The 25,910-nt window shown below is 55.3% G+C and overlaps 1 protein-coding gene and 1 pseudogene across 1 annotated transcript; one reads left to right on the forward strand and one right to left on the reverse strand.

Annotated features, from left to right (window-relative positions):
- Positions 1-1,163: 1,163 nt before the first annotated feature.
- On the reverse strand, positions 1,164-6,985 carry LOC132355677 (uncharacterized). Its single transcript, XM_059908163.1, has 7 exons — positions 6,683-6,985; positions 4,974-5,057; positions 4,283-4,371; positions 3,652-3,837; positions 2,824-2,961; positions 2,395-2,587; positions 1,164-1,875 (listed from the first exon to the last, which is right to left on the reverse strand). Exons 1-7 carry the CDS (start codon positions 6,882-6,884, stop codon positions 1,589-1,591), a joined length of 1,179 nt encoding a protein of 392 aa, XP_059764146.1. The 5' UTR covers positions 6,885-6,985; the 3' UTR covers positions 1,164-1,588.
- A 479-nt stretch (positions 6,986-7,464) lies between these two features.
- LOC132355675 (transcription initiation factor TFIID subunit 13-like) lies at positions 7,465-10,042 on the forward strand (annotated as a pseudogene).
- Positions 10,043-25,910: the final 15,868 nt, after the last annotated feature.

Consider the following 25,910-nt stretch of genomic DNA (forward strand, 5'->3'; position numbering starts at 1 on the left):
GGCAGGGCAGGAGACACTGCAGAGGTTTAGAGTTGCTGGCTTTCTTCTGATTCTCTGTATTATTGTCACCTCCTCAAGCACAGGAGAGTGGTTCTGGGGCCTTGGGGAACCCCAGAAGCTGCATCTCCCAGAGTATACATAGATCTAGATTCTTCTAAGCGAAGGAGGCAGGGACTTCCCTGGTTGTTCAGTGGTTAAGACTCTGCACTTCCATTGCAGGGGGCCCGGGTTCGGTCCCTGGTCAGGGAACTAAGATCCCACGTGCCGTGTAGTGTGGCAAAACAATATAAATAAATAAATAAATGTTTTTTAAAAAATGAGGGAGGCAAAGAAGGAGGGTCCTGAGCTTCAGGCCTCTTTGGCCCGCCAGATGCCTTCTCTCGCTCACGTTCACCATCATGCCTCCAGCCCGGGCCCTCTCCTGAGCACCATGCCTACGCTTCCGCCCACTTCTCACTACTTGTGCACCGGGGCTAAAACAACACTCTTAAACTGAAGTCATCCTCTACCCTCACAAAGCTAGTCCTCCTCCTGTGATTCCTACTAAGGGCTTTCTAAAGCACTGATGTGATGGCCTGTCTCCCCTATTTAAAAAAATCTGCACACACATTCACAGATTCATATATATACATACATACGTATATATCCAGAATGAAATATGCAAAAATATTAACAGTGGTTATTCTTAGGTGGTTTTTTTTTTTTTTTAAAGATTTTTTTTTTTTTTTTAATAAATTTATTTACTTATTTATTTTTGGCTGTGTTGGGTCTTCGTTTCTGTGCGAGGGCTTTCTCTAGTTGTGGCAAGCGGGGGCCACTCTTCATCGCGGTGCGCGGGCCTCTCACTGTTTCGGCCTCTCTTGTTGCGGAGCACAGGCTCCAGACGCGCAGGCTCAGTTGTTGTGGCTCACGGGCCTAGCCGCTCCGCGGCATGTGGGATCCTCCCGGACCGGGGCACGAACCCGCGTTCCCTGCATTGGCAGGCGGACTCCCAACCACTGCGCCACCAGGGAAGCCCTGGTTTTTAAATATATATTTTGTCCAGGTCTTCTCGTTAACTTCAGCAGGAGGGTGGTCTTAACCACTGAGTCTGCCTAAATTAAATTACCCCAGGGGTTGCTAGAAAGGAGATCCTGTCCCAAATTATGTGCAGCAATGACATATTATTTCATAAGCAAAAAAATTTTATTGTTTAAAAAGGTAAATACGGATTAGATGACTGCAAGGTAAAGCCCCAGCCCCCTACCAGGCCACCCAATACCAGTGTCCATTTCTGTGTCCTCTCACGCTTCCTCCTGCAGGTCCCCAAGATGCTCTCATGAGCCACGTGGCTGCCTCCTGGGCTGTGCTGGGGGAGCCATGGGGTCCCACCTGTCCCTGCATGCTTGGGCCCCTGTCCCGGACACGGGCACGCGAGGTTTGCTGGATGAACAGGTAGAAGGCCTCGCCCCATGTGTCATGGAAGTGAAGGGGTCCAAGGAGACCAGCGGATGACAGGGGTGTCGTTTCACTGCCTCTCCTCCCACCCGCCCCCCGGGGACACCTCCACTCCCCGCCTCCCTCCATCCCAGCCAGGGCACAGGGTCCGTCACCCCATCCCCAGGGCCCTCAGCACGAACGCCCACTTCCCCAGCGCCAGCTCGGTGTCCTGCGCAGAGACGTCGCGGTGCCACACGGCTCGCACTGACCGCTCCGTCCAGGGAAGCAGCAGTACGCGCACCGCGCGGCCAGTCTGGGCCACCTCGTCAGCGCTCACGGTCTGCAGGCGCTGGCACAGCTCCTTGGGCGGCAGCCCATCCACCCTCACCATCACCATGTTCGTCTCCACGGTGGTGAGATCCACGGAGCAGACAGGGGATGCCAGTTCCTGGAGCCCTGAGCCCAGGTCCTGTGGTAAGTGGAGCCCGACCCCAGTACCCCACCACTATCCCTACCACTCCAGCCGTGTCACCCCAGGAAAGGCAGAGGGCAGCCCAACCGTAGTGGGAGGAAAAGAGGGAGTCTTAGTCCTAACATGGGCAGGCTTGGCTCTGCTACTTTTCAGCTCCGTGACCTTGGACAAATCCGTTAACCTCTTGGGGTCTAGGTTTCCTCATCTGTAAAGTGGGGACATCGTGGGGTTGTTGTGAGGACTCAACCCAAGTTAAAGGCTACATTCTGCTGGATCCTGCAGAAAATTACTGACACCCACTGGGTGCCTACTAGTCTAGGCCCTGCACAGGTTGTGGTCTGGTAAAGCACAGACCACCTGGGTCCCACCCCTGCTGGCTCAGCGGCTAACTTTCACCTTCTAGAGTTGGAGGGATGCACACCTGCTGGGGGTTTGGGCCCTGCTACAGGGGACCCGCAAGGCACACCCCTGGGACCAAAGGGAAGTGGGGGGTGTCCAGGCACCTTTGGCAAACCTCTGGGCGTTCTGGTGGTCCTTCAGCAGCACCTCCTCAGCGTCAGTCAGTCCCACCAGGGCAGCTGCGGCCAGCACCCCCGCCTGGCGCATCCCCCCACCCAGGGCTTTCCGGAGGCGCCAGGCTTCTTCAGTGAAGTCCTTGGGTCCCCCAACCAGGGCCCCCACTGGTGCGCCGAGGCCCTGGGGGAAGAGAGGAGAGTCCTGCCTGCCTGCCCATGGGTGTGCATCTCTGTCCTCGGGGCTCTGGAGGGGGCAAAAGGGACAGGGATGGGCGACACTGTGGCCTCATCAGGGGAGGGGGTTAGAGGGGCCCAGCGTGAGCGGCTGCCAACATAGGAGCTCGGGGACCCAGCTCGGCCTCTTGCGGTGGGCACCTCTACCCGCCCGTGTCGGGGGTGGCCCAGCGGCTTCCCTACCTTGGAGAAACAGAGAGACACAGAATCGCAGTGCTCCACGATGCAGGCGGGGGGCACGCACAGAGCCACCGCGGCGTTCATCAGCCGGGCCCCATCCAGGTGAACCCGGACCCCATAGCTCCGGGCCAGCAGGTGCACCTGGGGGTGAGAGGCAGGAGGGGTCAGAGGGCCAGGCTGGGGGGAGGGGCGGAGGGAGGATGGGTCTCCAGAAGATCACTGGAGGGTCACTGGGCTTGTGTCCTTGAGGAAGCATGAGGGGTTTGAGTCGGGAGAGCTGGTTGGTGACAAGCTTGACCATCTGGAACCCGAGCAGTCACTCTGGGCCTGAGCCTGAGGCTGTCCTCTGTGAAAGGGGGTCGATGATAAGGGTTTTATCTCCTGTTTATGGCGGGCTCACTGCGGGCCAAGCGATGAATGCCTCATCTTACCTAAGCCTCGCCACAGCCCTGTTGGAAGGATGCCCTCAGTCCCGTTTCCCAGGTGAGGAATAGGTCTGGAGGGTTAGTTAGCGCTCAAGTTCTCGCAGGGGAGAGCAGCAGAGCCCAGCCCTCGCACCCTGGCCCTAAGACCAGACCAAGGTGGTGCCGCTTGGGGACTCGCCTCCCTGAGGACTGGGTCTCTGCTCTTTGGAGGAAAGCTTGGGCACTGGGGCAATAATTCCCTTTGCATCTGTGCCTAGAACCGCACCCATGTCTCCCACAGCAGTTCTGGCCACTGATGGGCACCCAGGCAGGTATCAGAGGGGACTAAACCCCAGGAGAGGGGCCTGAGGGACAGAAAACCAGCAGCTGGCTAGTGGTGGGGGCACAGTGGCGGGGCCAGGCCTACCTGGCGTAGGTATTCGATGGGGAGGACCCGGCCGCCTGAGCTGCTGTGGGTGTTCTCCAGGCAGATGAGCTCACAGACTGGGTGGTAGCGGCTCCCAAGGCTCCGTGTGACCAGCCTCTCCAGCTCAGCCAGGTCCAGGGTGCCATGGGGCAGGTCTGGGAGGGGGTGGGAGTGCACCCCAGCGATCTGCAGGTGTGGGCGTGCAGAGGATAAGGTCCAGGGGTCCAGCAGCACCTCCTACCCCTGTCCTGTCTGCTCCTCCCCAGCTCTGCGCCGTGGAGCCTTCCGCCTGTGCTGTGGACGTGGGCATAGACATCCCAGCTCTAAGGGTGGGGGAGGACTGAAGGCACCATGTTTGCTTGAGAGGTTGCGGTCCCTCCTCCCTGAGTGCCCAGTGCTCTGGGTTCCCACTAGGGGGCAGCAGGGTGCCAAGCACAGCCAGCAAACCGGCTGGCCTGAGCCGAGCCTGCCACTGTGTGGTCAATCTGGGAATGGCTCTCCTTACTGCCTTCCCTGGAGAGGCCACCATTTCTCCCTCTGCAGGTCCCAACTTGGTGCCTGGGAGGCAGGTTCTCTCCACAAGTGCTGAGCATCCTGTGCTGGCCCCAGGTGAGAGGTTCTGGGTCCTTACCTGAGCCACCCCGCCCTGCTCATAGACGTGGAGGTGGCATTCCTGCCCAAGGAGGAGCTGGGAGCCCCGGCGCTGGCAGTGACACATCACTAAGGTAGATGGGGTGGGGGACAGTGTTGGCACCGAGTCCCATGGGGCCCATCTGTCCCCAACTAGCTCAGCCGGACTGACCCCCAAGGCCACAGCTAGCTCCCAAGTGCCTTATGCCAATTAGGAAAGAGCGCCCCTTCAAGACACCTTCCTGCCATGTGCTGGAAAACCATCCCACTAAGTCCACAAGTCTAAGACGGTGACCCTGTGGATCATTGGGCGCTGCACACCCTACACCCCTGTGCCCTGCAGCCCACCTGCAGGGTATCTCCTGCGTGGGGAGGCCAGCCATGATGCTGCTCTTTGCGGGATAAGCAGCCCAGGGCACGGGCATCAGTCAGGCCCTAGCAGGAAACAGAGGGCACACGCACCCTGGGAATCGGGAGTATTTGATAAAGGGACAATTTACAAAGGTGTGGCAGCAAGCTGGGAAGTCACAAAGTTCAGTGCAGGACCCCCAGGCAGGAAGGGGTGAGAGGAGGGTGTGGTTACAGGTTCCAGATGGCTCGGAGCCCCACTGACGTTGTCACAGCCCCCAGCACAAAAGGGAGAAGCATGGAGGGAGGGCCTGGAGGGCAAATGGAAGTCGCCCCGTGCTCACCAGAGATGAGGTTGGCCATGGTGTTTGTGGGCACAAACAGGGTCCGCTCCACCCCGAGCAGCTCCGCAGCCGTGGCCTGCAGCTCTGAGATGGGAAGGGATGGGCCCGGCGGGGTGGCCCCATCAACAATGGCACTTTTCAAATTCCTCTCCTTGCCGACCCCATGAGCCCTTTGTCCGGATGAGGGCACCTTGCCCAAGGCTGTGGTGAGTAGCCAAGCAGGACGCCAGCCCCGGTCTGCCAGCTGCAGCCTGTGGTCTTGGTGGCTGCACATCTGGGTCCAGGGGCCCCTCAGTCGACCCTCTGTGCCCCGCCTCCTCTTGGGCCATGTTCTCCCCCCGACACTGAAACTCTGTGGTTTGAACCCTCCTGTCCCACCCAGACCTCACACCTGTCTCACTTCCTTTCCCATCAGTCCCTTGCAGGTGGGGCCCTGCGGTTTCTCTGCTGACTTCCTCTCCCAGAACAGAAGGACTGGAGCCCTCAGAAAGAGACTCTGGGGGGCTGGAGGGGGCGGGGCTTCCGGCTCCTGCTTTAAAGCTCACTGTGGCTCCCCTCTGCCTGTGGCATACAGTATGAAGCCTTTGCCGTGACCTTCAAGACTGGTGGGATCTGCCTTCTGCCTCCCCTCCAGGGACAGGAATGCTCTCCTACACACCCACTCCAGCCCCATTCCCTATCCGTATCCCAAACACCTTTTGCACCACTATGCTTCTGCTTCTGCAGTTCCTCTGCCCGGTGAGCCAGCACTCCCTTCCCTGCCCAGGGTTGGGGGTGGAGCACTTCACTCATCTTTTAAGAGGTTCCTCCACAAAGTCCCCATTTCCTGTGAGTCCCGTGTCCCCACCCGCCAGTCCCCAAGGCACTCTCTGTGGATGCACGTTAACCCCACCATCTCCCTCACCTCAGCGGGAGTGACTATGCATCAGGCTGCCTGCTGAGCAGCGGGTCAGCATCTTTGAAGTTCCAGGCAGAAGTGGGTGTCTGCTGGATGCATGATCAGCCCCATCACCACCTGACCCCACATCCAGCCCCTCAGGGCTCAAGTGGTAACCCTCAGGCTTGCCCCTGGCACAGCTGACGGTTGTACACACTCCAGCAATAGCAATGGCTCACTAAGGCAGCAACTCTCAACCCAGGGTGGTGGCACCAGTCACCATCTTGAAAACACTCCCTAGGTTTTTAGAACTCACTCCTCGGTCGGGGGGTGGGGGTGGTGCAGCCTGTGGAGAATCCCCTTTTCTAGATGGGTTTTCTCTTTGTCTTCATGTGGGAAGGTGGTGGGTGCAGGACAATAGCTAACGGTTCTAGAGTGAGAAGACCTGGGTTCAAGTCCTGTTTTGCCATTTACTAGGTATGGCAACTTGAGTGCCTGGCTCAGCTGCTCAGAGCCCTCCTCTGCAAGATGAGATAACACCCATCTCATCGGGCAGTGGGGCCACACTTTAATGAGCACACAAATCACCCGGCGATCCTGTTTTAACCTGCAGATTCTGGCTCAGGAGGTCCGGTGTGGGACCCGAGAATCTACATTTCTAACAGGCTCTCGAGTGATGCGTCAGACTGAGCCACAAGGACGCCAAGCGCAATGCCTAGCCTTCAGCTGAGCCGCCACCCCGAGTCCCGGGCCACCTCTCCCGCCAGCACCACGGACAGCGCACTGGGGTCGCCGCGAGGACCCCCGGCCCCGGCCTGCACGCCGGGCTCACCGCGGACGGTGGGGTCCTCGCCGTAGTCGTCGTCCCCCACAACCGCCTCGGCCATGGCGCGCCTCATGGCCGGCCCGGGCTTGGTAACCGTGTCGCTGCGCAGGTCCACCACGTGCGTCGGGATCCCCGCCTGGCTCCCAGATCCCCGCGCCCAGAGGGCCCCCTGCTGCTGGGCCGCAGCCCGGGCCAGTCTGCGGAGCATGGCGGGGGCAGCGCTCGGCTCCCCCGCCCCGACCCTCCCCGGCGAGCGCGACCGGGAGCGGCGGGATCCGAGCGGCAGGACTTCCCGAACTTCGGCCGCGGCCGACCTGAGCTGGCGGGACGGCCCCGCGGCATGCTGGGAGTTGTAGTTCGGCCTTCGTCACGGCCGGCACCGCGCAAGTCCGGGAGAGGGCCCCCGCGGCGTGCTGGGAGTTGTAGTTCGACCTTCGTCGCGGTCTGCGACGCGCGAACCAGGGATGAGGGAGAGGAAGGGTTCTGCTTACCCAAGAAGAAACCGAGACCAGGCAAGTTTTTATAGAGCAGACGCTCATGTGCCTCTTACCGTGTGCCCCGCACTGTCCCAGGCACTTTACAAGTGTTAAAGCAGTAAAGCCTCTCAACAGTTCTTAGGAGACAAGTACTCTTTTCATCCCGTTTTATAGATAGGGAAGCTGAGACGCACAGAGCTAATGAACTTGGCGAGGAGCGTCCAACTCTGAACCACTGTGTTACGTTGCCCCTAAAAAGTAGCTTCCCATTATCTACTTTTTTCTATACAGATTTATTGAGCACCCACTGGTGTCAGGCATTGTCTAGGTGCCGGGCAGAGGGAAACAAAGATGGTGCAACCCATATGAGCGTCCGACTTCAGATGGAGGCGGAATTAGAGGGGTGCACGGAGAGCCCCCTCCTCCATACCACCGGCCTTTGACGGGTGGACTGCCTCCACCCAGGGCCATGCGAGGTAGTGGTAAAAGGACCCGACTGACTCAAGTCCCAACTTACCAGGTATGTGGCTTTGGACAAGTCAGTTAACCTCTCCGTGCCTCAGTCTCCTTAAATGCAAAATGCGCTGTTGAGGATTTGATGACTTAAGGTTTTGCATGCTGACCCTGGTGCCTGGCTGGTAGTAAGTACTGTGTATGAGTGTTTGCTCTCTTACTGCTGCTGCTTTATCGTGGTTACTGGTCACAGTCAGGGCGCAGGGGCTTCATGCTGCTGTGGGGTGCAGCCTGACTCAGCCTGGGCTGGGCCTCCTGCAGGGTGACCTTCCCTCACCCCAGGAGGACAGGCCTCAATCTGAGTGCCCAGCCCCACTCAGCAGCTCCCCTTCCCAGAGTGTGGGCCACAGATGTCTCTTCCTCACGGGAGGAAGTCGGTCCTGAGGGGCTGAAGGTCACCAGAAGAGGCACCCACAGCTCTGATCAGGGCACCCCTCAGCAAAGAGGACTCTCAGACACTGGCCTTCATCGGACTTTTGCCATACGTCTGCTCCGGGTTGGGTCTGGGGATAAAGGAGAGCAAAGCAGCCTGCCCTTGGAGGTCAGGTCCTCGGGATGGGGACAGGATGCTGCCTGTTGGCGCTGCGAAAAGCTGCATTGGGCCTGGCTGAGGCATCAGGGCAGGCTTCCTGGAGGAAGCAGTGATTGGGCTGAGCTTTGAAGACATTAAGATGTTAATCAGACAAAGGCAGAGGGGAGAGTGTTCTGGGCAGAGAGAACAGCATGGGCAAAGGATTGGGGTAGGAGGCAGCTGGAACGCTTGAGGCCCTGAAAGAGAAGGGAGCAGGGGTGGAGACGGAGCCCAACAACTGGAGCTCTCCACCTCTCCCCCTGTGCCTGCAGGGCCATCCCGAAAGGGTGGAAACTGCAAGTCCCCATAGGGTCTGGGGCCCCAAGGAAAGGCTCACTATGCCCTAACCCCGCCCACCCCCACCCCCCAGCGCCAGTGCCCTCCGGCCCTGACCCTCAATCTCCACCGAATTCCAGGCCCTTAGAAAACAAGCCCCTTATCTCAGTGTCTGGCTCCAGCCCTTCTGCTGGGAAGTGGGGGGAGGGGAGCAGAGGCCTCTGTGGGAAGGAAGGGAGGGACTGGGGAGTGATGGTGGCTCTCAGGGGAGCAGGGAGAAGGGGGCAAACAGCTGGATCCCCAGGCACCTCCCAGCCATGGCAGAACCACAGAGTGGCCTTGTGTTTGCAGGCACTTCACAGTTTGCCAAGCCTTCCCACCTACAGCCTCCCAGCTAATCCTCACAGCAACCTGGGGGAGGGGGGCTGGGCAGGGGGCTACCCAAGAATGCCACCAGGGTGACACAGCTGGTCACCAAACTGGGCCTTCCTCCTCCCATAGCAGAGCTGTTTCCCCAGAGAGCTGGGGGCTTCCTGGGGAAAGCTGGGCCCAGCGGAGATTGCTTCTGCCAGGTGGCTGCTTATCACCTCCTATCTTGTCCCAGGGCACCTGGCCACCCCCACCTCGCCGAGTGGTGGCTTCCAGTGTGGGGGGACCAGAAAGCTCAGGCTATCAGGGAAGAAGGGGGGGACTCTCCCTGGGCCAGTGAGGTCTGTTTCTGAGGTCTCATCAAGGCAGGAGACCCTCTGAACAAGGCTTGGTCTCAGGGGGTTGTATAGGCACATGCACGTGTGTGAATGTGTGTTTGTGTATGTATGTGTACATGTATACGTGTATAAGTTTGTGTGTGCATGTTGACATGTCCACGTATGAATGCATGCACAGGTATGCATTTACATGTGCACACACGTGGGGGAATATGTAACTGTGTGTATAAGTATTTGTTATGTAAGTGTATAGGCACACCTCAGAGATGTTGCGGGTTGGGTTCCAGACCATTGCTATAAAGTGAGTATCGCGATAAAGTGGGTCACACAAATTTTTTGGTTTCTCAGGGCATATAAAAGTTATGCTTACACTACACTGGAGCCTTTTAAGTGTGCAATAGCAGCTCCGTGGGAGGCGGGTGCGCCCTGGAGGTGGCTGGCTGCTGGGATGGCAGGTGAAAAAGAAGACCCCACCTTTGAGGAAGAAAATGAAGAAATTGGAGGAGGTGCAGAAGGTGGACAGGGTAAAAGAGAGAGACTTTTTTCTAAAGAATTACGGTGTATGATGTATGGGTTTGGGGATGATCAGAATCCTTATACTGAGTCAGTAGATATTCTTGAAGACCTTGTCATAGAGTTCATCACTGAAATGACTCACAAGGCAATGTCAATTGGAAGACAAGGTCGGGTACAAGTTGAAGATATTGTCTTCTTGATTTGAAAGGACCGAAGAAAGTTTGCTAGGGTTAAAGACTTGTTTACTATGAATGAAGAACTGAAACGAGCTAGAAAAGCATTTGATGAAGCAAACTATGGATCTTGACACCTTTTGTACTTTCTGCAGCTTCATTGTTTTCTGGGGAAACCATATTTAATAACTATATTTTCCACAGTAAAGTTCTGATATCTAGCCATGTGAATGAAAGATAGAGAACCACAAAGTTTTCAGTCTTTATTTTCATGTCTTCAATTTTAGAGTGATATTTGAGCCTTTAATTGCCTGCGATTATATTACTATACTTTGAATTACTTACTGGATTTTAGTGACCACATGTAAGTCAAAGTACCTTGCAAACCATTCAGTTCCTTCTGACTTTTGACCATCTAAATGATGAACTAATATTTACGTATTAGGTGTACTTGTGCCATTGTAGGCTGTACTGTAGCTGTTTAATATGTGAAATCTAAATGGTACCTTTGATAGCTAAGACGTGTGTCATGTATTCTAAAGTTTTTAGATTACAGTAGTCTTAAGTTATTAAAAGATAGTGAACTGGTTTGTGTTTCTTTGAAGGAGAAAATGATAGAAAATACAACCTTTTTTAAGAGTGTTTATTTGTCTTAAGATAATTTGTTTTAATACTCTTTTCTTTAGATAACATGAGTGATTTTTTTAATTTTAATTTTTTATTTTTTGAGAGACTAAAAGTTTCCTATGAATGCTTCTGTGTTGGAAGACTTATTTGATTTAAAATCTTTGGGGCTTATACTATTTGTCAGGTTTTAAGAGAACTCATTTTCCCAGGTCAAATTAAAGCTTCTAAAAATAAGTGCTTTCAAAATTACAGACCAATATCACTGATGAATATAGATGCAAAAATCCTCAACAAAATACTAGCAAACAGAATCCAACAACACATTAAAAGGATCATACACCATGATCAACTGGGACTTATCCCAGGGATGCAAGGATTCTTCAATATATGCAAATCAATCAATGTGATACACCATATTAACAAATTGAAGAAAAAAACCATATGATCACCTCAATAGATGCAGAAAAAGCTTTTGACAAAATTTAACACCCATTTATGATAAAAACTCTTCAGAAAGTGGGCATAGAGGGAACCTACCTCAACATAATAAAGGCCATATACGACGAACCCACAACAAACATCATTCTCAATGGTGAAAAGCTGAAAGCATTTCCTCTAAGATCAGGAACACGACAAGGATGTCCACTCTCACTGCTATTATTCAACTTAGTTTTAGAAGTCCTAGCCTCGGCAATCAACGAAGAAAAAGAAATACAAATTAGAAAAGAAGTAAAACTGTCACTGCAGATGACATGATACTATACATAGAGAATCCTAAAGATGCCACCAGAAAAGTACTAGAGCTAATCAATGAATTTGGTAAAGTTGCAGGATACAAAATTAATGCACAGAAATCTCTTGCATTCCTATACACTAAAGATGAAAAATCTGAAAGAGAAATTAAGGAAACACTCTCATTTACCATTACAACAAAAAGAATAAAATGCCTAGGAATAAACCTACCTAGGGAGACAAAAAACCTGTATGCAGAAAACTATAAGACACTGATGAAAGAAATTAAAGATGATACCAACAGATGGAGAGATATACCATGTTCTTGGATTGGAAGAATCAATACTGTGAAAATGACTATACTACCCAAAGCAATCTACAGATTCAATGCAATCCCTATCAAATTACCAATGGCATGTTTTACAGAACTAGAATGAAAAATCTTAAAATTTGTATGGAGACACAAAAGACCCCGAATAGCCAAAGCAGTCTTGAGGGAAAAAAACGGAGCTGGAGGAATCAGACTCCCTGACTTCAGACTATACTACAAAGCTACAGTAATCAAGACAGTATGGTACTGGCACAAAAACAGAAACATAGATCAATGGAACAAGATAGAAAGCCCAGAGGTAAACCCACGCATCTGTGGTCAACTAATCTATGACAAAGGAGGCAAGGATATACAATGGAGAAAAGACAGTCTCTTCAATAAGTGGTGCTGGGAAAACTGGACAGCTACATGTAAAAGAATGAAATTAGAACACTCCCTAACACCATACACAAAAATAAACTCCAAATGAATTTGAGACCTAAATGTAAGACCGGACACTATAAAACTCTTAGAGGAAAACATAGGAAGAACACTCTTTGACATAAATCACAGCAAGATCTTTTTTGATCCACCTCTTAGAGTAATGGAAATAAAGACAGAAATAAACAAATGGGACCTAATGAAACTTAAAAGCTTTTGCACAGCAAAGGAAACCATAAACAAGACGAAAAGACAGCCCCTAGAATGCGAGAAAATATTTGCAAACGAATCAATGGACAAAGGATTAATCTCCAAAATATATAAACAGCTCATGCAGCTCAATATTAAAAAAACAAACAACCCAATCCAAAAATGGGCAGAAGACCTAAATAGACATTTCTCCAAAGAAGACATACAGATGGCCAAGAAGCACATGAAAAGCTGCTCAACATCACTTTTTATTAGAGAAATGCAAATCAAAACTACAATGAGGTATCACCTCACACCAGTTAGAATGGGCTTCATCAGAAAATCTACAAACAACAAATGCTGGAGAGGGTGTGGAGAAAAGGGAACCCTCTTGCACTGTTGGTGGGAATGTAAACTGATACAGCCACTATGGAGAACAGTATGGAGGTTCCTTAAAAAAGTAAAAGTAGAATTACCATATGACCCAGCAATCCCACTACTGGGCATATACCCAGAGAAAACCATAATTCAAAAAGACACATGCACCCCAATGTTAATTGCAACACTATTTACAATAGCCAGGTCATGGAAGCAACCTAAATGCCCATCGACAAGACGAATGGATAAAGAAGATGTGGTACATATATACAAAGGAATATTGCTCAGCCATAAAAAGGAACGAAACTGGGTCATTTGTTGAGACGTGTATAGATCTAGAGACTGTCATACAGAGTGAAGTAAGTCAGAAAGAGAAAAACAAATATCGTATATTAACGCATATATGTGGAACCTAGAAAAATGGTACAGATGAACCAGTTTGCAGGGCAGAAATTGAGACACAGATGTAGACAACAAATGTATGGACACCAACGGGGGAAAGCCGCGGGGTTGTGGGGTGGTGGTGTGATGAATTGGGCGATTGGGATTGACATGTATACACTGATGTGTATAAAATTGATGACTAATAAGAACCTGCTGTATAAAAAAATTAAGTAAAATTCAAAAATTATTAAAAAAATACTAAGTGCTTTCAGTAGCAGGAATGGCACTGCTGAAAAAGCTGACAGTAGGATAAGCGTTTGGGGTAGTGTTTTATTAACATATTTGTTAGTACTTGTTCATTGTGGAAATGTGAAGACCATGTGTGGCTATGGAAACCACTTTTGTAGTTCAGCATATACAGGTTTTGTGTGTATTTAGCTTATTGTATTCTTCTTGCACTTAAAGTAAGGATTAAAATTGCATTTAAGGGGATCATTGGATATTACTGTTTGTGAAACTGAATGTTTTGTGTGCCGCTTATAAGCATAATCTGTGAATCAGTACTTAGGAAGATTTTACTTTCTTAACCTATCAATATAAGGAATAAAATATGAAAAAGTAAAAAGATTTTAAAAAGTGTGCAATAGCATTATGTCTAAAAACAATGTATATACCTTAATTAAAAATATTTTATTACTAAAATTGCTAACCATCATCTGAGCCTTCAGTGGGTCATAATCTTTTTGCTGGTGGAGGGTTTGAAATATTGGGAGAATTACCAAAATGTGACACAGAGACACAAAGTGAGCAAATGCTCTTGGAAAAATGGCGCCGATAGACTTGCTTGATGCAGGGTTGCTGCAAACCTTCAATATGTTAAAAAAAAAAAAAAAGCAATGTCTGTGAAGCGCAATAAAATGAGGTGTGCCTGTACATGTGTGTGTGTTTGTGTGGGGGTGGGTACGTGTGTGTGCCTGTGTGTGTGTGTACCCGTGTATACATATGTATGCCTGTGTACTTGTGTGTATGTGTGTGTGTGTGTGTGTCCCTGGAGTGTGTGTCTGAGATCTGAGTCACCCTGTTGGTAAGCTGGGGACAGTTCACAGGTCCCAGCATGAGAAGCCAGAAGCCCCTGGTGCAGCCAGCCTTGCTTGCCCCTCCCCCCACCCCCAGGTCTCTGAGCTGATCCCCTTCCCTCCCCCCTCTTCTCAGAGGGCAAGTCCAGCCCCCTCCCCAGCTGCCACCCCGGAGGTCATGGGGTCCTCTCCTGCCTCCATGCAGACCCCCCACCACCCCATAGCCACTGCCCTGGGTCAAGCCGGCTTGGGCTCCCGCTCCCAGATGCAGCCCCTCCTCGCAGCTACCTCCCTCACACTGCTGCAGCCTTTCTGCTTCCCCGAATGTGCTGGCCTCCTTCTCACCCGGACATCTTTGCACCTGCTGTTCCTTCTGCCCGGAAACCCCCCCAGTCAGCAGCACGTGTCCCTGGTTAGCACCGTCTCTGTCTTCTTGTCTCAGCTGAGACGCTCCTGCCGGGAAGCTCCCTGACCCTGGTCCAGCAGGGGAGGGAGGTGGCTCTCCTTCTGGGGCGCAGGTAGGATCTCTTCTTGTCACTGACCGCAGGTTATAGGCAGGGATGGGACACTCTTGGCCTTCGAGGTGTCCTGTGTGCCCAGCCCAGCCCACAGCACTCGGTAATTCCAGTTGAATGGAAGATGAGGGGGACACATGGCCCAACTTCCCCTGACCCCAGGGACCCCCAGGCAGTGCGGACACTGTGGTGTGAGGCGGGGAGCCCCGTCAGGAGCTCTGACCGTAGCGGGCTGTGGGGCCTTGTGCAGGAGGGGGCGGGAGTGGATGAGGAACAAATGCCGGGGAAAGCTGGGGGTCCCCGAGGTAGCCCCTTCCCTGGCCTACCCAGAGCAGTGGGAGGACAGGGGGCGGGCTGTCGGGGGAGCGAGATATGAGTCCTGGGGTGGCTGCCTCTTGCGGCACCCCCAGGCTCTCTGGCACCCCTCCAGGGGCAGGCTCTGGGGTGTGGGCACACTCACACACACACACACACACACACACACACACACGCACGAGCCAAGTTCAGTGTGCGTAGTATTCCTGTAACGCTGGGCTGCTGGCAGGAAGTGAGTGGCGGCGAGGCCACTGCTGGGAACCCGGGGCTGGCCCCACTGAGATAAAGGAAGGCAGCAGATTGGAGCTGGAGATAGCGGCCTGGGTCCTGTAAACAGGTTGGGGAGATGTCCTTCCCATCCTATCCTCTTGGCCCTGAGCCTGCAGGATCTATAGGGCGCTGGCCTGGGTCCAGGCCCAACAGCCTGGGAGTCGAGGGAAAGCTCTTTGTAGCATCATCTCTGAAGACTTGGGGGTGACAAGGGACAGAGCGCTGGGCCTGGGGGCCCTGGCCGGGCACAGCATGTCAAGGTCATATGTGCTGGTGGGAGGGAGGGTCGGGGATGGGAGGGGCCTGTTCAAGCCCCTGTGCCTCCCCCACTGGGGAGGGAAACGGGACAGTGCATCAGAGGGGTTCCCTCCAGAGCCACCTCTGGAATTCCAAACAGGGTGGGGGACCAGGAGAGAACGGGAGCAGTGGGGGGCTGCGCCTCACTGCTCAGCAGGCGGGCTCAGCCGGCAGCCCGTGGTCAGCTTGAGGTTATGGTAGCCAGGAGACCCCACGCTGTGCTGGCCAAGGGGAAACCACAGAGCTTGCATCCTCATTCCACGAGCTCCTGGACCATGAGTGCCGGGAGCAGGGCTGGGTGCAAGTCTGGGTGCGGATTCCCAGTGCCTGGTCCAGTGGGGGCTCAGATGCACTTGTGTTTTTGAAAAAGTAATGAGCTATCACACAGCATAATACAGAAAATCGCATGAAGCATATTTGTACAGTTTTACAAATAAATGTAAAACGAACTCCCATGTCGTTGCCACTCAGATCAAGAAATAGAACACGGCCAGGATTCCAGTAAGTTTCCTTGCTATGCACAGCCCTTTCCCTCTGCCAGAAGTTATGCTGCAGCCTGACTTTTATGCTTATTACCTGCCTTGCTGTATGGTTTTGCCACCATGGATGGGTCCTTAGTCATAGCCGAGTACTGCTAGGTTTTGGATTTGCTATGAATTGGGTCATGTGTGCCTTTGTGTGCCTGCCTCCTTTTTTGACCCTCCGCCTGCCAGAGTCATCCGTGTTGCAGCTGTAGCTTGTTCTTGCCACGGCTGTGCGGTTTTCCACTGTGTGCCATGGTTTATTTCTCCATTCTACCATTTTGGGACCTTTGGCTGTTTTCAGACTTGGTTTCCAAACAGCCCTGCTGTGAGCAGGCACATTCACGCTCGTGTTCCCTGGGGCACAAGTGCACACATTTCTGCAGGGCAAACGCCTGGGAAGGAACTGCTGAGGCAGCAGTCCTTATCTCCTCCTTACTAGACACTCCCAGACCTTCCCCAAAGTGGCTGAAATGATTTAAACGCCGCCGCCGTGGTACCCACTGCTTGTCGTTCTCACCATCACTCCGCATCGTCAGACTTTAAAACTTTAGTCATTCTGGTGGACGTGTGGCGGTTTCTTGTGATTTTAATCTGCTCTTTCTGATAACTGACCAACTTGAGCACCTTTGCTTAGGTCTTAGCCATTCAGATTCCACTCCTTTGAGGAGCCTGGTTAAGTCTCTTTGAATTGTTTTGTCGGTTATTTCCATATGCTGGATACTAACCCTTGTTAGTTATGTGTATGGCAAAAAAATTTCCCCCTTTTTACGGATTGTCTTTTCACTTTTGTGGAATTCTTGATAGATTACAAGCTCTTTGTTTGCTGTAATTAAATCCCGCCTCCACCTTATGATTGATGTCTTTTTTTTTAATATAAATTTATTTATTTACTTATTTTTGGCTGTGTTGGGTCTTCGCTGCTGCGCGAGGGCTCTCTCTAGTTGTGGCGAGTGGGGGCTATGCTTTGTTGCAGTGCACGGGCTTCTCACTGCAGTGGCTTCTCTTTGTTGTGGAGCACGGCCCCTACAGCGCACGGGCTTCAGTAGTTGTGGCACACGGGCTCAGTAGTTGTGGCTCAAGGGCTCTAGAGCCCAGGCTCAGTAGTTGTGGCGCACGGGCTTAGTTGTTCCGCGGCATGTGGGATCTTCCCGGACCAGGGCTCAAACCCATGTCGCCTGTATTGGCAGGCGGATTCTTAACCACTGCACCACCAGGGAAGTCCCATGATTAATGTCTTGTTTAAGAACACCTTCCTTTCCTCAAGGTCATGCCGACATTCTCCTAATCGTCTTCTGAAGTTTGGAAGTTCAGCTTTCCCATTAAGTTGAGCCACTTGCTTGTCCTGTGGTGTGGAAACTGCAGCTCGGAGAGAAGGTTCCCGTGTGACATGGGGGCTGCATTCCCTCCACCCCAGGCGTGGCCCAGGCGTGCACTGGGGTTCTGCCTGGGTCAGAGTGGGAATCGGAGTGTCCTGACTGGGGGAGGCAGCAGTTGAGATGGGGCTGGGGAAGATCTTGGTCGGAAGTGAAAGGGAAGATGGGAGGCACATGCCACCAAGGCTTTGGGGACAAAGGTGGCCTTGGACAGGCCTTTCAGCTCCGTGACCCCTGTGCGGGTGGGAGGCCTCTGCTGCCTCTCAGGGCCCCTCCCAGAGTGTGCAAGGCTGGGGGGCTCAGCCTCTCGGGATTGGGGTGCTGGGTCAGGGTCCGACCCCTTCCACAGAAGCACCCACACCTTGGGCTCCAGGGGTTGGGCCACAGGGAGCTCTGGGTCTTAAGGGCTCCTCAGGGGCCTGGGGGACCTCGGGGGACAGAACAGCCCAGGGTGAAGCCTGGCAGGAGGGTGGGCCGAGCGGCTGGAGTCCTGGGAAATCCGCTGGGACAGTACCCCCAGGGCGCCCTCCATTCTGCTGGGAAGCAGCCAGCCTTCCAGGAATCACTTTGGGGTGGGGGCAGGGAGGATTGTGGGGGGAGCCAAGCAAGCCCAGGGCTGGGTCCCCACTTCAAGGGCCTCCCTGGGGTGGGGGGGCTGGGTGTGCACAGGCAGTAGGAGCAGGAGAGAGCGGGGTGTAGAGCTTTGGAGACTCCCTGAGTTTCAGGACCCGCCAGCTGGGCCCAGGGGACCCTCTGGACTCCCCGCCTTCCCAGGTCCCCCCGGCTCTGGCTGTGACCAGGGCAGACCCCTTGCGCCTTCTGCCCCCGCCAGCCCCCAGGCCCCGGCTGGGCCCCGGCAGCGGGAGGCCAGCGTTGGGGGCCTGGCGTTATTTACTGCGGCAGCTTCCTCCTCCTTCCAGTAACTTGTCCTCCAACTCCAGGCAGCTTCAGATCAGGCAGCAGACCGCTAATCTCTCGAATCTGCTCTCTTACCGGCATCGGCCTCTTGCTTCCTGTTACTTGGCCGGGCCGAGGCGCAGGGTCAGCTCCGTGCCGGCCGGGCCCTCGCCTGTTCCCGGGGCCTCTGCTCTGGCCCCTCAGCCCACCCGGCGGGGAACACAGAGGGGTCAGATGCCGGGCATGGGCTTGGCGGCCTGTCTGGGGTGGGACCGGCTCCGCAGATGCTGACCCTGTGCTGGGGGTGGAGGACCCGAGGGCGAGGGGCCACAGGCTCGGAGGCTGGGGGTCCAGGTGCTGCGTGGTGGGCGGCCGGGCTCCTCCGCTTGCCCCTCGGCTGGGCAGAGTACCCACGGAGAGCACCTCCCATCTGACCTCCCCTGCTTCCCCATTCCCTGCTCCTGCAGCCACCGGGGCCAGAGCCTGTGTGAGAAGGAAGCGCAAACAAGGTTCTGGAGAGCAGACCTGGACAGGACTCACATGGACAGGAGTCGGGGCTTTGGGGTCCGCTGCCCGAGAGCTTCCCTGGGCCTTATCCGCAGGGGCAAGGATGGGAAAGGGCTTCCGCTGCAGAATTCCACGGCTCCCCTGCCATGTGCACCCGGGGTGGGCCTCCCCAGCTACCCCAGAGGAGTTGCAAGGTCACGGGGGTGTGGGCGAGAATGGCGGCCCAGCGTCCACCGGGCTCTGAATCCAGGAACAGACATCCGGCGCCCTGGGTGTAGATCCTACCTTGTTTACAAACGGTATTCCTGGTGATGGCACACCTGCCTCATGCCCTAGAGACAGCCCCTCCATCAGTCATTTACCCAGAGGTACAATTGGAACCCGGTCGTCTAGTAGTGAAAAGCACCCTTCCTCTGTGCCCGAACTGCAGGAAGTTTGTCTTATAAGGAACCCTAATCCTTCTGTTATTTTGTCCCCAGTGGGCCTGTTTCTGTCCCCTGTGCCACAGACTAGTCTAATTTCTCTTCCCCTGGCAGCCCTGCAGAGGATGGGAGATGGCCCTTTTTGGGGGGCCCCCTGCACATCCTGGGCTTGACTCCCCAGCTTCCGACAGGATGACTGGCATCAGGGAAAGCAGGTCTTCATGGTGGCAGAGTTCAGAGGGGGAGTCTTTGGGAAGGAGGAAGGTTGGGACGTGAGGCTGGGGAATGGGCCAAAGCGGGGGAGCTGCCAAGGACCCCATCTTAGCTGGGGAGTCCAAGAGGCCTCTCCCTGACTTTGGTCTCCAAAGTGGGACACACAGGATAATCTACTGGGGTGGGGAGGAGAACTTTATGCTTAGGATTTACATTTCGTCCTTTTAAAATGTCTATCTTTTGTGAATATTTTATAATGCAAGTAATAGATTCATACAGTCATGGAAACTTGAAACCTATAAATAACTGTACATATATAGTTATGAGCTCATATGGAGTTATGAGTTCAAATATTTCTTATGAGAGGGTGCATGATCCAAACAGTGAGAGGGTTTGAAGGTCACTGTCTCTTAGGGCTTATGATCTTTTATCCTGGGCCCTTTCCTACTGAGCTCGAAGTCCAGGATGGCAGGATGAAGGAAGGTCCTACATTCGGGGACTTGGAGGGCTGGCGTCAGTGAAAAGTCTCAAGCTGGCTTGATGGGGGTGATGCGGGGGTAGGTCTGAGGACCAGCAGGTGTCATGGGCATAGATGGGGCTCAGGCCTCCCTCTGGTGGGCACTTCCTCCCATCTGGAACAGAGACAAGACTGAGCTTGCCCTGGCACGGGGTGTGGGAGAGGCAGCCATGGCTGGGCCCTCTGATCAGGAACCCAAGAACCCCTTGCTCAGGATGGAGGGCAGCACGCAGGAGTGGCACCTTCTGAGCACACCCACCTGTCTCTCCAGCCCTGGGTGCCTGGGAGGAGCTTTGTTACTAGAGCGCTTAACTCCATAAACAAATATTTGTCACGCTCCTGCGGGGCCCAGAACAGGGGCAGGGCACAGCTTGTGCCATCACATGTTCCTGGTCAGGTGGGTGGGTGACAGTACAAGATGCCAGTGATCTGGAGTGTAAGTGCGTTTCCCCAAGTGCTGGGTGAGCAGAGGCTAGTGCTCCCTGCCGGGATTTGTTGGTGCCGGGGAAGGAAGATCAGGAAGAAAATGCTGAGGTCCTCAATCCATCTACCAGTCAATATCTACTGGGCACCTGTTAGTTTTACCAGCCGGTGCTGGGTGCTGGGGTAGGGTGCTTTGTCTCCTGCCGATGACAGAGGGCCAAGGATAGATCACAAGGAGCTCTGCATGGCCGGGACCATGATCCCCATTTTACAGATGAGGAAACTGAGGTCCCGGGGGGTAACTTGCTGGTAAGTAAGTACTGGAACCCATACCTTAAAGGTCTGGCTGCGAGCACCACAGGTGTGTGTAGAGCCAGTAGGGGGCAGTGCTGGAAGCGCCTGGAGGCACCCCCCCCAGGACTTGCTTCCCTTCTGCACTTGGAGGAATCCCATCTGTCTTCCAGACTCAGCTTAGCTTGTCTCCTCCTCCAGGAAGCTTTCCATGATAGCCCTCAACCCTCTGCCAAGACACACCTTTTTCTCCCTGTTTCCTCTGCACCTGGCTTACCTCAGAGCAGGCCTTGTTACCAGTCACTTGCCAGTGTCCCTCACTGGGCTGCAGGCCACTTGAGGGCAAGACCTGTGTCTTTTGTTCTCTGGATCCCAGCATGGGGCTTGGAACATGATGGCTGTTAAGGAAATACCAGAATAGATGTGGATGAGAAAAGCAAGAGTAGAGGGGTGTGAGAGCCTTCCTTCCGAAGATGGGAAGTGGACCCGGAGAGAGACAGGATTTGAGGGGAGAGGCCAGGCTACCGGGGGACAGATCCAGCACAGACATTAGACAGTGCTGTCAGGAGGGAGCCGTGGCAGGTTCTTGAGCAGGGGCACAGCAGGGCAAGCCTCCCTTTAGCCCTGCGCCATCCTGTGCTGGCCCTCCTGTGGGGGTGGGGGGGTGGGAGGGCAGTTCCACTCTCCTGGCCTGTGGCCTGACTCCCTCTGGAAGTTCTTCCAGCCTTCTCACCTAAGGCCCTCAAGCTGCACCTGGGCAAGGTGTCTGCCAGCAGCTGGTGGAGGATGAGGGCTGCTTGCCCTCTGCCAGAGCTCAGGACAGACACTCCCCTGAAACCTGGGGTCAGTTAGTTTGCTGGCTCATTCATTCGTTTATTCTGTAAATGTTTATTGAGCACCCATGGGTGCTTGGCCTTGGGGTGGCGGATCCTGCCTAGGGGCTTGGCCTCTGAGGGTGTGTGAGGGCCACCCCCATGGTGGTGCTAGTCTCCCTCACCCCACCGTTGGGCTCAGAGCCCCTCTGCCACCCTCTCCCGGCCCACTCTGGGCCAAGCAGGGAGACAGTCCCCCTGGGTTGGGGGAGGGGCTCTCTGGGGAAGGAGCCCCGGCAGACCCTCTGCAAGGAGCAAGGCGGGGTAAGAGGGGGCGGGCTTCAACTGGGGTAGGGGTGGGCCTCGGCAGTCCCACCCGGCCCCACGCAGGCAGCTGTTCCCGGAATGGGGGTTTTAAACTTTCTTTCTGTTGGCGAATATGCATGTGGTCTTAATTATTTATACGCAGCACTTATCTCCCCCAAATGTTTTATCGGGATTCGGCAGATCCGAGAGAGAGCGGGCGAGGTGGAAGCCCAGGGCAGGAGCGGGGGCGGGGAGGGGACTGTGGAGGAGCAGTGGGGAGCCGGGGGAAGCTAGTTTAGGCATCCCCTAAGTCAGCCCGGGGGTGAGGGAAGGAAGGACCCCATTCACGGTCGCTTTGATTCTTTCAGGCCCTGATGGGCGTTGGGAAACCGCAACGGGTATCCGGCCTGCAGGAATTAACACCTGGGGCGGCTTAACCTCTGTGGGCTCTGACCTGCCCGGATCCAGATAACAGGGGGCGCCCCTCCGGGGAGCCAGTTCTCCCCGGTGAGTCCCTGGTGGACACGAAGGAGGGTGGAGAACCACATCTTTCAGCAGCAACCCAGGAAGCCTTAAGAAGGGTCCCTGCTCTTTCCTGGTAGAGGTGGCAGGAGAAGAGAATGGGCGTGACCTTGGGATCCCGCACCTGTTAACGAGCTGGGGCATTATGGTCTTCTTTAGTGCTCACCATCCCCTGGAGACATTTCCTGCCCATTTTACAGATGAGGAAACTGAGGTTCAGAGGAGTCATCAACCTAAGGACCTCCAGCAGAGCAGGGATTGGTGCCCACGTGGACTCAGGCGGGTGGTCTTTCCTAGAGCAATGGGAGGGTAGTGGGCCGGGCCTGCCCCTTCACTTGGCCCCCCTCCCCAGTTGGTCCCCCGAGCTGCTTATGCCCTGTATATGCCCTCTATTCCTGGCCGTTTGGGCAGCCCCACTGGAGATTCCTGGAAGCGCCTCCTGTGCACACACCCCTCCTTGCACCCGCCCCCCCCCCATGCTTGCAGGATTTGCAGGGGGGTCTCCGAGGCCAATCCTCCGAGCCCCCAGGAACCTGAGCATGGAGGGCCCGGGAGCCCCACCGACTCCCCCCACCGGCAGTACCCAGCCAGCCTAACCCTCGTCCCAGCCGCACCCATGAGGCCCTCTGGGGCCGAGGGCTGAATCAGCGGCCTGGGAAGGCTCGGCAGAGGGTCCCGACGGGAGATCTGGCTGGGGGTAGGGGGCGCCCGCGATGGGGAGGGGCGCTGGGTGGCATCTACCCCAGCTGCCTGGAGGTCCACGGGGGCAGAGGGCATCGAGGTTTGGAGGTGCACCCAGGAGCCCCCTGTGCCTGGAGGCTGCCTTCCCCCTCCCCATCTGGGGCTTCCGGGGGGGGGCGGGGGCCCTTGTCCCTTGCAGAGAGGGTGTGCATGTTTATGCTGGGGTTGGGGAGGACTTCCTTGAACTTGCCGCTTTGGGCGGAATCTTCCCGGTCGGGGCTGGGTGGGGGCCGCGTTGGGGTGAGCTCTTGGGCCCCCTGGAATCTAGACTCCCTTGGTTGGGCAGGGCCAGGGAAGGGGAGTCTCAGCCATGGCATTCCCCGAGTTTCACCCCAGGCCTCGGAGTCGAGGATGTCTCCAGAGGTAAAGCTCTTTCAGAGGGAGATTCCCGCGAGTTCCAGGCAGCCCTGGGTAATTGGTTCATCGATTAACAGCTCGGGTGTGGGGCGCGCTTCAGCGGGTGGGGGCAGGGTGGCTGAGTCTGGGGCCCAGCCCTGGGGAGTGTTGCTGGAGGGAGGCGGGGAAGGCGGTAATTCCAGGTTGGGTAGGGTCTCTGTGCCACCCCAAGAAGTGAGGATCCTCCGGGAGGCAGCCGAGGGCCCCCCCTCCCGGGTGCCAAGCGCCAGCCGGGCCCCCTTGGGCCCCTGGAAGAATTGGTTCCCACCAGCCAACCTGTTCCCATAGCCAGAAGTTGCCATGGTGACCCCCTCCCACCTACAGCTACAGCTTTTCCAGTAAAACCACTGCAGAAATCCATACTTCCCGACAGGCACGCCCCCGGCCCCCCACCCCCTACTCGGCGCGGTCTGGGAGCGGCTAGGAGTTAACCATTCTCCTGCCGGCCAGCCGATGCTCTTTGGGGGAGTCAGGGGAGTGAGAGCTGGCAGTGGGGGACCTGGGCTGGAGAGGAGAAGGTGGACAGGGGCAGGCCGGCTGCCCTCTCCCCTCAGGGCCCCAGGATGGGACTTCAGCAACTCCAGGAAGTTGGAGTGGAGAAGGGAAGCTAGCTCCCCACCGTTGCTGCCTTGGAGAAGTCTTGCTGGGGCGCCAGGACTGCTCCTGGTGGAACCCCAGGGTCCCCGCTGGGCTCCAGCCGCCCAAGGGTGCCTTCCACTGCAGTTGGTGGGGCAGCAGACCTACCTAGCCTGGCCTGCAGTTGCTGGTGGATTCGCTCTCCCCTCTCCCTCCTCTGCCCCTCCTCCCAGCACAGAGCTCTCTCCTAGAGGCAGAGAGGGCTCAGCTCAAGTCCAGCAGCCCCACTGCCCACACCTGGCAGCCCCCCAAGGGAGGCTGCATGCCCGGAGCCTGGCTTTGTGTCCATAGGTCTGCTCTGATGGGCTGTTGGGCAAAAGAAGTCACTGACTGCTTGGGTTCTTGCCTCCCTCCCCTGAGAAGTGAGGGTAATGATCTGGGCTGCTTGCAAGTTTGAGGAAGAAGAGAGGTTCCATCCTGCTGGGCCCCAGGGATAAAGCCTGCCTTGTCTCTATGGGGGAGGGGCCCCTGGGGACCCCTGAGGCCGTGCGGGCCCAGGGGGCTCAGCTCTGTGGCCCAGCCTGCTTCCACTTTCAGAGCTGTGAGTGGGCGATGCTCTAATTATTCTGTCTGTAGCCCAGGATGAATAATTGAGAGGTCTTTGAAGAGAATTAATTAGCCTGTTTATTGACTGTAAATGCTTTGCTGCAGATGACGAAGGGAAGGCTCCCCGACTGTGCCTGTGCCGGCCCACAGCTAGATGTGGAATTTGCGCTCTGGGTTCCCTCAGCACCACCAGGGTTCAGCCTTTGCCTTCGCCCAGAGAAGGGTGCAGGCTGCGAGCCCCTACTCGCTGGCCCCTCGCTGCACGGTTCTGCCCCTCCGCCCCAGCTCTGCTTCATTTATCTTCCAAGAGGCAAGTAGGGACCTCCCTCCCGCCAAGGAGTGGGGACAGGGCATGTCCCAATGTTGGGAGCACTTGCCCAGCACGCTGGACTCCTGTCCTGGGGCCAGGCTCTGGGCACGGTCCCATGTCCCTCGGGGCAGAGGCACCCCACCGCAGGGGACCTGTGGGCTGGCTCTGGGCTCCATGGGTCTCTCTCCGCTGAGTCCAGCACACCCACTGTGCCCCAGCCCCTGTGTGGGCCTAGGGGGTGACAGGAAAATAGGCAGCGGTCCAGCCCTCCAAGCTGTGGCGGTGGGTTCAGACGTGTAAACATCCGGGCATCTGCGAGACCAAGGAGGGCGGGACGCTGTCAGCCTGGAGACGGTTGGCTTGCTAGGTGGGTGCTGGCAATTCATAATAACAGCAAACATCTCTGTAGCCTTTATTCCACGCCAGGCCCCGTCCTAAGCACATTACAAGGACTAACTCCCTTACCCTTCAGTGTAGAGCCCATGAAGGTAGGGGCGTGGACTTGTTCCCTGATGGGTCTGCAGAGCTCAGGGCAGAACCTAGCACAGATGAGGGTTTGTTGAATGAATGAGTGAACGAATGAATGTGAGGAAACTGAGTGACAAAGCTGGGCTCACACCCCCTTTTGACTGGCTCGAGGACCCATGCTGTGCTGCATCTGTGATCCCCACGGGAGGTGGGGGCCCTGAGCACTGCGCAGGGTTGGGGGGGGGTGTCAGCACCTGCCTCTGTGGCCTCTGGACCTCAGTGAATGGGAGAGCAGGCACCTGCAGGCACGGGGAGACCTGCCTTAGAAACCCAGCCGTGCAGCCGTGGGGCACACGGGCTGGGGAGGGGAGATGCGGCTGGGGGGCTGTTTGGAGACCAGAGTGCTTGGTCCAGATGAGCCATGGCGGCGGGGCTGGGCCGAGACCACCACAGTGGGGATGGAGAGGCCGGGACAGCTCTGATCTGTGGGGAGGAGGAAAGGGGGATGGAACTGACTGACTCATGGACCTGGAGATGAGGGGACAGAGGGTTGGAGATGACCCC

The sequence above is a fragment of the Balaenoptera ricei genome, chromosome 20, assembly GCF_028023285.1.
Source record: "Balaenoptera ricei isolate mBalRic1 chromosome 20, mBalRic1.hap2, whole genome shotgun sequence".
Lineage (NCBI taxonomy): Eukaryota > Metazoa > Chordata > Mammalia > Artiodactyla > Balaenopteridae > Balaenoptera > Balaenoptera ricei.